A 12,269-nucleotide genomic window follows, 5' to 3' on the forward strand; every position below is an offset into this window, starting at 1 on the left:
AAACTTCCAAGAAGCCCATAAGTTGTGTCCCAGACAGAAAAAAATCTCAGTGGTGATTGGGGTAAAAGGCACTAAAATAAAAAGTACGTATAAAAGTTACAAAACGTCTGGATAACTTGCAGGCCAAGGCTGCTGATATTGCTTCTCTAGCAACCTTAATGTAAATTAGAAAGATCTACAAGCTCCTTAAAGTATTGCCTTGGAACTGGTCAGCCTTCAACTGCTGTTCCCTTACAGCACCCGACAAGAAAAAAAAAAAAGTTTGTTTGTTTTTTCAAGTCCTGGAAAAACAGACAAATGGTAAACTTTGTCACCACGGAAAGAGTCCCCACTACCAAGTTTCCAGGCTACTGAGGCAACATCAGTCTGCGACTTCTCAGGACTGGATCCCAGGCTGGTACGTCCCAGCCCCTCCTCCACTCAGCCTGGTCCCACCAGCCCAGCCGCAGAGCACCCCGCCCCTGCCCTTGGCAGTGGGCGTCCAGGGCAGCCACAGGGTGCCCAGGTTTCGAACTCTTCCCCAAGAGGTTCCGCGGCGGCATCTGGCCCCTTTGGGGGACGCAGCTCCCCTGCAGGCGCGAGAACCTAGTAGCCCCAGAGTGCCCCGCGAGAGTCAGGGCCGTGGGAACCCGGGCTGGGGCAGCGTGACCCGGAAGAGGTCAAGGGCGGAGGCTCCAGAACTTTGACCGGCGTCCGGGGCACTGCACCGACTGCCTACGCGGACGGTGGGAGTCGAGGGAGCCCGTGACCTTCGCCTGACAGGGTCAGCAGGCTGCGGCTCGGACGTCACCTACTCGGCCCTCCCTGTCCGGACTCACCGCCCGCCGGAGCTGCCCAGGCGCCGCTGCTCGAAACATTGTCTCTGTTCTAGTCAGCCCGGCAGTACCCTCAGCCTCAGAGACCCGGAGCGCGCGGGAACCACCGCCACCGCCACCGCCGCCGCCGCCGCCTCCTCTGCCAGAGACCCGAACGCTCGCGAGACGCGAGCTCGAGAGCTGACAGCTTAGCCCTAGACTGCGGGGGCTCGCGCTTCCCGGGAGCCCATTGGACAGCCACGCAGCCAATGAGGAAAGCGGAAAGTTAGAGGCGGGACTTGGGAGTAGGGCAAAGGTAAGGGTGTGCGCCGAGATGCTGGCATGCGCGCCACGCCCGCCAGTTGCTTGGCTCTGTTCCCTGACCGTCTCGGGCTTTCGTTGGTAACGTTGTCTGGACCTAACTGTCCTGCTGTACGCAGCTTTCTTTCCACCCGCGACGGGAACCCCCTCACTCCAGTCCTTCTTTTCCTCGCTCATTTACACCCAGTATCAGCTCTGCACGTGTAATGTGCCAACCAAATAGTCGCAGGTGAGGAGAATTGTAAACGTGCATTAATTAGGTATCAGTTCTGGGGACCTTACGGGACTCAAAACAAAACAAAAAGTTATTAATAAATAATATAAATAATTTAATTTTTGCTACTTCCTGGGAAGGGTCTATTGAGTTGGCGATATTTGAGCTGGATTCTAGAAGGAAACGGAGATCGTACAAACTAAACAGGAGGCAGAATGGGATGGAGATGAGCCACACCAGCAGCCTAGGGCCAGGTTTGAGGTCCACCCAGATCTTCTCCCTACTCTTCCCTGCCCTTAGTCAGACTCACTTCTACCCTCTGGCATCAGTGGCTGTGGCTGTTAAAAATCTCTCTTGCCCTTTGGACCGACCAATCTACCTGCCTTCTGGGCTGCTCAGGATGTCCCAAAACTCAAGCCCTCTCAGGAGTGAATCGCACCTTTGAGAGCTAGCCCACAATAGTATTTCTTCACAATGATCTTCTCTAGTCCCCTACAATGAATATTTATCTTCTTTACTTTCTTAGTTTTGTGAACCGAGTGAGAACCCATCTTATACAAGACCACGCTTGTGGAGGACTGGGACTGTGCCCACCTAAGCTGTTCGTGGGAGGGACAACTAGTATTCTGTTTACCATCACTTTCTTCTTCCAATAGAACTACCCCCACTAGACTCAAATCTAAGTCCTATTGAAAAAAGAAAGAAGAGTAAGTAAAAATTCTAAGTCCTATTGAAAAAAGAAAGAAGAGTAAGTAAAAATCAAAAGGAGTATTTTTATTAAAAATTTTTTTTAAAATGAGCTATGAACTACCTCCTTCCTGCCTCCATGATAAGGCAAAACACCAAAGAGGAGAGAATCCTCCTTCCTGCCATGAGATGTCTCGGGCACATCCTAGGCTCCACTGAAGCAGCAGCAGCCATGCCCTGTAGAGACACAGTGCCCACAGGGCATGATGATTATGGGCAGAGCAGAGCCGATACAAAGTAAGACACAGAAAATGGCCCAGATCTGTAACAAATCACCATACTCATTTGGAAGACAGAAGAGTGTCCTTGAAGAACTTCTGGAGGGAGGGTACACTTAGATATGTTTCTACATTTACATGTATGTCAAGTACCAGACAAATGTGCGTCTGAAGGAGTGATGTTATGACAGTGTTCCCTCTAGGTGTTTGGATGCTCTTCTTTCCCACTGAGTTATAGACATTTTGGAAGCAGAAGACGGTTTCTATTAGCTAGCTTATATATGGCTGCTTGCTATTTGTAGAAATAATTGTACAAAGAACAAAAGAATGGGGAGAATCGCCTTCAGCTAGTCCTTGAAGTCTGACTCATTTAGGCACAGCTCCTCCAGGACTCCTGGTGGGACAGTCTGCAGCTCTGGCTGCTCTTTGTCTCTTCTCTATGCAAGGATCCCCACTGAACTTGAGCTCAGCCGGTGCCTTGAGTACTGAGGACACGAGTCCCTGGCCACCAGGCCTTTCTCAAGCCAGGGTTACTGAGCTGCATCCAGTGCCTCTTAGAGCACTATTGGTCAAGATGGTAGCTTTCCTTCCTGCACACAAGTGCCCAAAGCTCCTAGATGATAGCTGTAGCTCAGAAGGAGTAATCAGGTCCACAAGAAAGTCAGGACAAATGCCTAACTGTGGTACTGGTTAGCATGCCGAAGTGTCTGCTGGCCTGCAGACTCACTCGGTAACTGTGGCCCCTCTCAGCTCTTCTCATCCGACTCTCGCCCCTAAACTTCTTCAGCTCATGGGCTTCTCTTCCTCCAGCTTATCATTCCTATATGGCATTTAGCACCAGGTGTATCAAGTAAGATGACTGCTCAGATGTACGACTGAGAAGGTTTTTATTGACTAGATTAGGTAGATTGAAGGAGAGTCCTGAGCAGGGAGAGAAAGTAGACTAAACATGACCAGTAGACTGAACCAGGCCATGGGAGGGGGGCGGGGGGGCGTGAGAGGAAGAGAAGAGAAAAGAAGAGAACAGGACAGAACAGAACAGAAGAGAGAAGAGAGAGCACAAAGATGAGAGAGAGAGAAATAGAGAGAACAAATATGAGAGAGGACCAAGAGAGAGGGGGCCAAACAGAACCAAAAGAGTGCCAGGAGAGTAGCAGACTGGGTTTCTTTTGGACCTGACAGTACTCTTCTTACCCCCTCCCCCAGACAGGGTTTCTCTATGTAGTCATGATTGTCCTGCAATTTGCTCTGTAGGCCAGTTCTTTTTCTGAACTCAGAGATCTAAGCTCAATAGGACTCTTGCTGAGTCATCTGGTAGAAGATTTCTTCTTCAGAGACAAAGACATCTGGCCTTGTAGAGCCCCAGGTCACAATACCATAGAAACTTATTTGATTTGTGACACTTTGAAAGATGTACCTCAGTCCTTATAAAGTCCTGCCTACGAGGTCTGCTGTAAGCTGGTGAGTGAGCTAGCCCAGGCAAAGGCTGGCTGAGTGAGCTAGCCCAGGCATTGTTGTCTTGATTACTTGGTTCCTCTTCCAAGCTGAATTCTTCCATATACTCATCTTCATGCCTCTATCCTAAGCCTTCTTGTCCCTGACTTTCCAGACCTCTAGCCTCTGCTTCACTATCCACATAAAATGGATGACCAACATACCTTTCTGAAGTTCTAGCTCTTAAACCGTCTGTCTTCCTTCACCATTGTCTTTCAAAACTGTCCCTAAGTAAGGCTGTAGTGCATCTGCCCTCCATTTTCAGCCTGGATTTATATATTGAACAGACTCCTCATAAGCTATATGAATGGTTTCTCCTCTTGTTAGCAGATTGTAAAGAGGTCTTCCTATAACCAAGTATTACCTGGGTCAGGCATAACAGTGGTAATGGAAACTAGCCTACCAACTTTACAAGTTACTGTGCCCTCTGGTTCTACTTGCACTCATTCCTAAATATACCAGTTCCTACTCTGGAATAGATTGCTTCTACCTACCTGATACTACGATTTGATGGTCTGTATGGAGTCTGTTTCATGATGGCTAACTCCAACATTTGGTCACTTGATACCCTATGATCAAGTCCAGTATCAAATCAGAAGTCTTGCTGTCATTATTTGATGATGGTTTTGTTTTATGTTTTTAAGCCATATAAATTTCCACTTCAGATGTCATGGTTTGGCATATGCCATAGGAGCGTGTGTTGAGACACTCCAGAGGAATTTGTCATAAGGTTTCTACTATATCTTTTTATAATCAGGATGGAAATACACATGGCCAAAAAACGGGGATGTCTGTACTGCAAACTAGATCCTTTGCACTGAGCTCCACTCACAGAAGTGTTTTGTGTCACCTGGTATGTGAGCTGAGGCAGTATTTTTAGGTATAGAATAGACTGTATTCAGAGCCAAAGAAGGCATAGGGTTATCAGGCATAGGATTTCTTCTTCATAATGGGAAGTACAAGATGTACTCTTCTGTCATTTCATTTGGATGGGACAGCCTAGCATGCTACTGTCTCTGGATTCCTAAATATCTTACGATGCAGCAAGCCCCTAAGTCTTTAAAAGGATACACACACACACACACACACACACACACACACGCACATGCACACACTCTGAAGTGTATGTGTTAGATGAATGTCTCTGATATGCTATCCACTTTTTGTCCATCTGGCTGAATTAGAATGACATCATGGATATGGTAGTTCAATATTCTGCTGTGTGTCCAGATGGTCTCACTCTCTTCAGGATGTTATGAAAGATGCTAAAAGCTAGCATAGTCCTGGAGCAAGACTGTACATATATAGCATTGCTTATTATATTTGGATGGATAGTTTTGAATCTACTTTTCTCATATGGGTAGACCTCACTTCCAAATCAATGATTGTTAAATTGTTTTTGACACTACGTTCATCTACTCTAGTAAAGATACCAGAAGACACTTCTTCTGCTAGACGAATCCTTCTATAATTCTGCTATCATTATCCTCCACGTTCAGTCTGATTTCTTCAAGAATAATACTGGTGAGATGAATGTGAAACAAACCTTAAAGGTCAAATCCTGATGTTTGTTTCATTGTATACTGTTAAAGAGATTTTCATTTTAAATGTTGATCTTGACTGACTATTCTTAATTTCCTGTAATATTTTCTTAGAGCAGCCTAACCACCCCTCAAGCTATTTTCTTTGTAGTTATTATCTCCTCTCCCATATTTCTCAAAATGTCCAGTATGTTACATACCAGAAGCACACAACTTTAGTTCAACACTGGTATAACTTCTAGCAGGTGCACTACCACCTTGTTCTAAAGCTATCTGTGTTCCAGCTACCAGCTGTGGTGAGGTCCTCAGTGCCAGTGTGCCAAAGAGAAATACATCTGAAGCCACGTCTTGCTTTGCCTGCTTTTTCAGATACTTCCTGTATTGTTTCTCTAAAAAGTTTGCTCTGAGAAAAGGCTAAAGTGCATATTAAGGTCTGGTGTAGGATTCATCTGAATGTTAGATGGAGCAATAATCCAATAAGACATGGGTTATTCTGTTGTTAAACTAGGTAGCAAGACATTGTATATCCATGCTAAGAGATGTGCTATATGTGTTCATTAGCAGAACAAGCACTTACTACAAAAGTTTTCATAGATCAACCATCAGAAAAACTGGAAAATGGCCTTAAGGTGGAGAGTTGGCTCAATGGTTAAGAGTAGGCATTGCTCTTTCAGAGGACCTGAGTTTGTTTCCAAGCACCTATGTCAGGCAGCTCACAATTGCCTGTAACTCTAGCTTCAAGGGGAATCTGATACCTCTGACTTCTGTAAGTACCTGAAGTGATGTGCACATACCCCATATACACATACACATAATTAAAGATAATAAAAATACACTTTTGTGACATAACCTGAGGGAGGGTATTTATTTATTTATTTATTTATTTATTTATTTATTTATTAACTTTTTATTAATTCTTTGTGATTTTCATATCTTTCATCCCAATTCCTTCATATCTGCCCTCTGCCCTTGAAAATTCCCCCCTCTGAAAGAAAACAAAAAATTAAAAAGAAAATAGATAAGTAAAAATATCTTGCCATGGAAGCTGAGGTATGGCAGCCTTTTGTCCAAACAGCTTTACTTACAAATGTTCATTTTAGTGAGGTCTGGTTTGAGGCCTCTGGCTTCTGCTATGCCATCAATACTGGATCCTCAATGAGATTTCTCTCTGTTGCCCTGTTGTTGCTCTGTGTCATAGAAATCCTGCAGCTTTGGTTCTGTAGAACCGACCCCTTCACACACTCTAGCCATTCATAAGTGTAGTAGATATTGGGTCAGATCAAAGTTCTGGGCCTGGGTGGTAGCAGAGGTGGTCAGCCTGCCAGCTCCCCTGTGCCCATGCTGTTAGGGCCAGGTCTCCTGCTTTGCCCAGGCAAAGGGCAGGTCCAGCTCTCCTGCCTGTGACAGTTGGCAAATAGTGGGACCAACTCTCTTGCATTCATATGATTAGGCCAGCTCTCCCACACCCATCCCACCAGGGCTAGGTCTCCAGCAGGGCCCTGGTGGGGGGCTGATCCAGCTCTATGCTGGACACCTTCTAAGGCTCTGACACCAACATGGTCTCAGATGACAGCCCAAACCAGGAATGCCTCTTGCCTCTTGGCTGTAACATGGTCCACAGGCATCGACACAGATCCTTGCTGCTGCAGGACCACAGACCCAGACGTGACCCTTGGCAACAAACAGCACAGGCCAAGACATCATTATGGCCTCAGGTGGCAGTGCAGGCTGTTTATCAGCATCCCTGAATCCCCGGTTCTGCCTCTCTTCATAATGCTTTCTCTCCCATTGCTCCACCACATACTTGTTCATTGTAGTGGTGTCTGCAGTGGGCAGGCTGCATGGCAGATGGAAAACTCTGGTTGTCTCTACAAATACAGTTTTAAGATTGTGTTTAAGAAAATAAATCAAATGATAGTATATATAAGTGACCCAAAAAATTCCACCAGAGAACTCCTAAACCTGATAAACAACTTCAGTGAAGTAGATGGATATAAAATTAACTCAAACAAATCAATGGCCTTTCTCTACACAAAGGATAAACAGATTGAGAAAGAAATTAGTGAAACAACACCCTCACAATAGTCACAGATAATATAAAATACCTTGGAGTGACTCTAACTAAGGAAATGAAAGATATGTATGATAAGAACTTCAAGTCTCTGAAGAAAGAAATCAAAGATCTCAGAAAATGGAAAGATCTCCCATGCTCATGGATTGGCAGGATTAATATAGTAAAAATGGCTATCTTGCCGAAAGCAATCTACAGATTCAATGCAATCCCCATCGAAATTCCAACTCACCTCTTCACCGAGTTAGAAAGGGCAATTTGCAAATTCATCTGAAATAACAAAAATCCTAGGATAGCAAAAACTATTCTCAACAATAAAAGAACCTCTGGTGGAATCACCATGTCTGACCTTAAGCAGCACTACAGAGCAATTGTGATAAAAACTGCATGGTACTGGTAAAAGTGACAGACAGGTAGACCAATGGAATAGAATTGAAGACCCAGAAATGAACCCGCACACTTATGGTCACTTGATCTTTGACAAAGGAGCTAAAACCATTCAGTGGAAAGGACAACATCTTCAACAAATGGTGCTGGCTCAACTGGGGGTTAGCATGTAGAAGAATGCAAATTGATCCATTCTTATCTCCTTGTACAAAACTCAAGTATAAGTGGATCAAAAAACTCTACATAAAACCATAGACACTGAAACTGATAGAGGAGAAAGTGTAGAAGAGCCTCGAAGATCTGGGCACAGGGGAAAGATTCCTGAACAGAACAGCAATGGCTTGTGCTGTAAGACCAAGAATCAACAAATGGAACCTCATAAAATTGCAAAGCTTCTGTAAGGCAAAGGACACTGTCAATAAGACAAAATAGCCACCAACAGATTGGGAAAAGATCTTTACCAATCCTAAATCCGATAGGGGGCTAATATCCAATATATATAAAGAACTCAAGAAGTTGGACTCCAGAGAACCAAATAACCCTATTAAAAAATCGGGTACAGAGCTAAACAAAGAATTCTCAACTGAGAAATACCGAATGGCTGAGAAGCACCTAAAAAAAAAAATGTTCAGCATCCTTAATCATCAGGGAAATGCAAATCAAAACAACCCTGAGATTCTAGCTCACACCAGTCAGAATGGCTAAGACCAAAATCTCAGGTAACAGCAGATGCTGGCTAGGATGTGGAGAAAGAGGAACACTCCTCCATTGTTGGTGGGATTGCAAGCTGGTACAACCACTCTAGAAATCAGTTTGGCGGTTCCTCAGGAAATTGGACATAGTACTACCAGAAGATCCAGCAATACCACTCCTGGGCATATACCCAGAAGATGCTCCGACTAGTAATAAGGACACATGCTCCACTATGTTCATAGCAGCCTTATTTATAATAGCCAGAAGCTGGAAAGAACCAAGATGTCCCTCAACAGAGGAATGGATACAGAAAATGTGGTACATTTACACAATGGCATACTACTCAGCAATGACAAACAATGAATTTTTGAAATTCTTAGGCAAATGGATGGATCTGGAGGATATCATCCTGAGTGAGGTAACCCAGTCACAAAAGAACACACATGGCATGCACTCACTGATAAGTGGATATTAACCCAGAAACTCAGAATACCCAAGATACAATTTGCAAAACAATGAAACTCAAGAAGACCAAAGTGTGGATACCTCCATTCTTCTTAGAAGGGGGAACAAAATACCCATGGAAGGAGTTACAGAGACAAAGTTCAGAGCAGAGACTGAAGGAAGGACCATCCAGAGACTGCCCCACCTGGAGATCCATCCCATAAACAACCACCAAAGCCAGACACTGTTACACATGCCAACAAGGTTTTGGTGACAGGACCCTGATATAGCTGTCTCATGTGAGGCTATGCCAGTTCCTGGAAAATACAGAAGTGGATGCTCACAGTCAGAACACAGGGTCTCCAATGAAGGAGCTAGAAAAAGTCCCCAAGGAGCTGAAGGGGTTCCTCCCTATAGGAGGAACAACAATGTGAACTAACCAGTACCCCCAGAGCTCCCTGGGACTAAACCACCAATCAAAGAAAACACATGGTGGGACTCTTGTCTCTAGCTTCATATGTTGCAGAGGATGGCCTAGTTGGCCTTCAATGGGAGGAGAGGCCCCTATGCCCCAGTATAGGGGAATGCCAGGACCAGGAAGTGGGACTGGGTGGGTTGGAGATCAGAAAGGGGGGAGGGGATAGGGGATTTTTGGAGAGGAAGTTAGGAAATGGGATAACATTTGAAATGTAAATAAAGAAAATATCTAATAAAAAAGAAAATAAATCACATGACCACCTCAACTGATATAAAAAGTTCTTTGACAAAGGTTAGCATCCGTTCATGATAAAGACCTAGAAGAGACTATGAGTAGAATAGAGAAGAATGTAGTCAACATAATAAAGGATGTGTATGACAAGCACATAGCCAACCTTACTCATGGGGAAAATGGAGAGCATTTCATTTAAAATAAGGAACAAGACAGGAAGGACTACTCTTTGCTCCTACTCAAGTGCTCAAAGGTTTAGAAACACCAATAAGACAAATAACTCTCAAATTTGATAAATGCCTTTTGTAAAGTGGTAAGGCATAAAATCAACTTATAAAAGTAGTTTTCTATATAGCACTAATAACATTTTTAGAGAAAAAATCCAATTCACACTAGCCTTAAAAATTTAAGCCGGGCATGGTGGTGCACGTCTTTAATCCCAGCACTTGGGAGGCAGAGGCAGGCAGATTTCTAAGTTCGAGGCCAGCCTTGTCTACAGAGTGAGTTCCAGGACAGCCAGGGCTACATAGAGAAACCCTGTCTTGAAAAATCAAAAACAAAAACAAAAACAAAAAAACCAACAAACAAAAACCTAGGACTTCTACAATGAAAATCTTCAGAGACTAGAGAAATAAAGAAGGCAGTAGAAGATGCAAAAAACCAAGTTTATCTGAAATAGCTGTTACTGGAAATATCAAGTAGATTGAATACATTCTTCATCAAAATTCCAATGACATTCTATACAGAATCAGATATAACAGTCACACAATTCAAATGGGAGCATTAAAGACCCTAAATAGCCAAAACTAAATCTATACAGCTATAACTGCCTGATTTTTTGATAAAGTTGTCAAAAACATACATTGAAAAACAGCCTTTCGACAAGGAGTATGGGGAAAATGCATGTCCATATGCAGAAGAACGAAATGAGATGTTTATCTCTCTCTCTCTGAACAAATATCATTACAGAGGCTTTAATGTAAGTTCTGAAGTGTTGGAACTTGCAGAAGAAAATATAGATGAAACACCTGAAGATACAGACTTTGACTAGAATGTTCTGAAAAGGGCTCCAACAGCCCAGGATACAATCGTAAGAATTGGTGAGTCTCTAATCAAAAAGCCTCTGCACAGAAAAGGGAACAATTGCCAAGTGAAGAGATAGCTCACAGAACGGGAAAGAATTGGAGCATGGGTTTAGCTCCATAGAATAGCTCTTAGCTAACAGACCCTCAACCGTGGTTCAATCCCCAGTGCTACAATAACAAAAACCAGCAACAGCCAAGCAAGCAAAAACAGAGTGAGAAAAAGTCTGACAACTGCACATCAGACCAGGAATTAATATCTAGAATAAAGAACAAAATTAGATAATAAATAGGCTATAGTAAATGGGCTAATGAATGGGATAGACTGTTCTCAAAAGAAGTACAAACACTTTGGGATTCCATCTTACCTCAGTCAGAATGGTTATTATCAAGAAAACACGTGACAATAAATGCTTTCGAGGATATGGGGAAAGAGGAGCCGTTATTCACTCTGTTAAGAGCTGTGTCCCCAGTTGCATATGTAGCAGAGGATGGCCTAGTTGGCCATCAATGGGAGGAGAGGCCCTTGGTCTTGCGAAAATCATATGCCTCAGTACAGGGGAATGCCAGGACTAGGAAGCGGGAGTGGATGGGTTGGGTAGCAGGGCAGGGGGGAGGGTAAAGGGGACTTTCTGGATAGCTTTTGAAATGTAAAATCTAATAAAAAAAAAAAAGGTGAGGGGACACATACTGGTACAGCCACAGCCACTATGGAAGTCAATGAAGAGACTGCTTCAAAAGTAAAAATACAACTATAATAGGACCAGCTATACCACTCTTGGGCATGAACTCAGGGACTTTAAGTCAGCACAGCACAGAGGTGCTTGCACACTCGTGTTTACTGTTTCACTATTCACAGTGGCCAAGAAATGGAACCAGTCCAGATGTCTATCAGCAAATGGATAAAGAAAACATCACACATATACACAATTATATTTCATTCAGCTGTAAAGAAAAATGAAAGCATGATATTTGAAGGAAAGTGGATGGAAGTGGAAATCATAATGTCAAGAAAAATAAGCCAACCTCAGCCCAATACAGTGTTTTCTCTCATCTATAAAACCTATTTTCAAATGTGTATATGTGAGAGAAAGAGGGGAGGGGACTAAAAAAAAGAAACGTGAAGGAGAAAATCTTAAGAAAATATGAAGAGGCAGCCTTGTTCATAATAGCGAACAAGGTAAAATAACCCAATGTCCCTCAACTGGTACGAGATGCAGCTGTACAGTGTCCTATTAGTAATAGATGGTGAAGCACGGGTCCCTGGTACAGCAAAGATGAATCTGAAAACATTATGCTAATATTCTAGTTAGCTTCAGCTGTCAATTTGACACAAACCTGGAGTCATCTGGAAGAGGGATTCTCAGTTGAAAGAGTTGCCTCTATCAGATTAGCTTATGGCATGTCAGTGGAGTGTTTTCTCAATAGCTAATTGATACAAGGTGGCTCAGCCCACTGTGGGCTGTGCCATCTCTAGGCAGGTGGCCCTGGGCTGTATAAGAAAGGCAGGGGCAGGGGCAGGGGCAGGGGCAGGGGCAGGGGCAGGGGCAGGGG

At 43.7% G+C, this 12,269-nt stretch overlaps 2 protein-coding genes across 2 annotated transcripts in view; one reads left to right on the plus strand and one right to left on the minus strand.

The window, feature by feature from the left end:
- Etfa (electron transfer flavoprotein subunit alpha) overlaps positions 1–974 on the minus strand; it is a 61,338-nt gene extending 60,364 nt beyond the window's left edge. The window contains exon 1 of the mRNA XM_021171712.2: positions 819–974. Within this exon, the coding sequence (XP_021027371.1) occupies positions 819–857 (39 nt within the window). The 5' untranslated portion in view covers positions 858–974. The remainder of the gene's footprint in view (positions 1–818) is intronic.
- A 68-nt stretch (positions 975–1,042) lies between these two features.
- Positions 1,043–12,269, plus strand: part of Isl2 (ISL LIM homeobox 2) — a 30,496-nt gene continuing 19,269 nt past the window's right edge. Inside the window, exon 1 of the mRNA XM_029481358.1 lies at positions 1,043–1,344. The gene's annotated coding sequence lies outside the window, so the exon portion shown is untranslated. The remainder of the gene's footprint in view (positions 1,345–12,269) is intronic.

Source organism: Mus caroli, chromosome 9, assembly GCF_900094665.2.
Source record: "Mus caroli chromosome 9, CAROLI_EIJ_v1.1, whole genome shotgun sequence".
Taxonomy (NCBI): domain Eukaryota; kingdom Metazoa; phylum Chordata; class Mammalia; order Rodentia; family Muridae; genus Mus; species Mus caroli.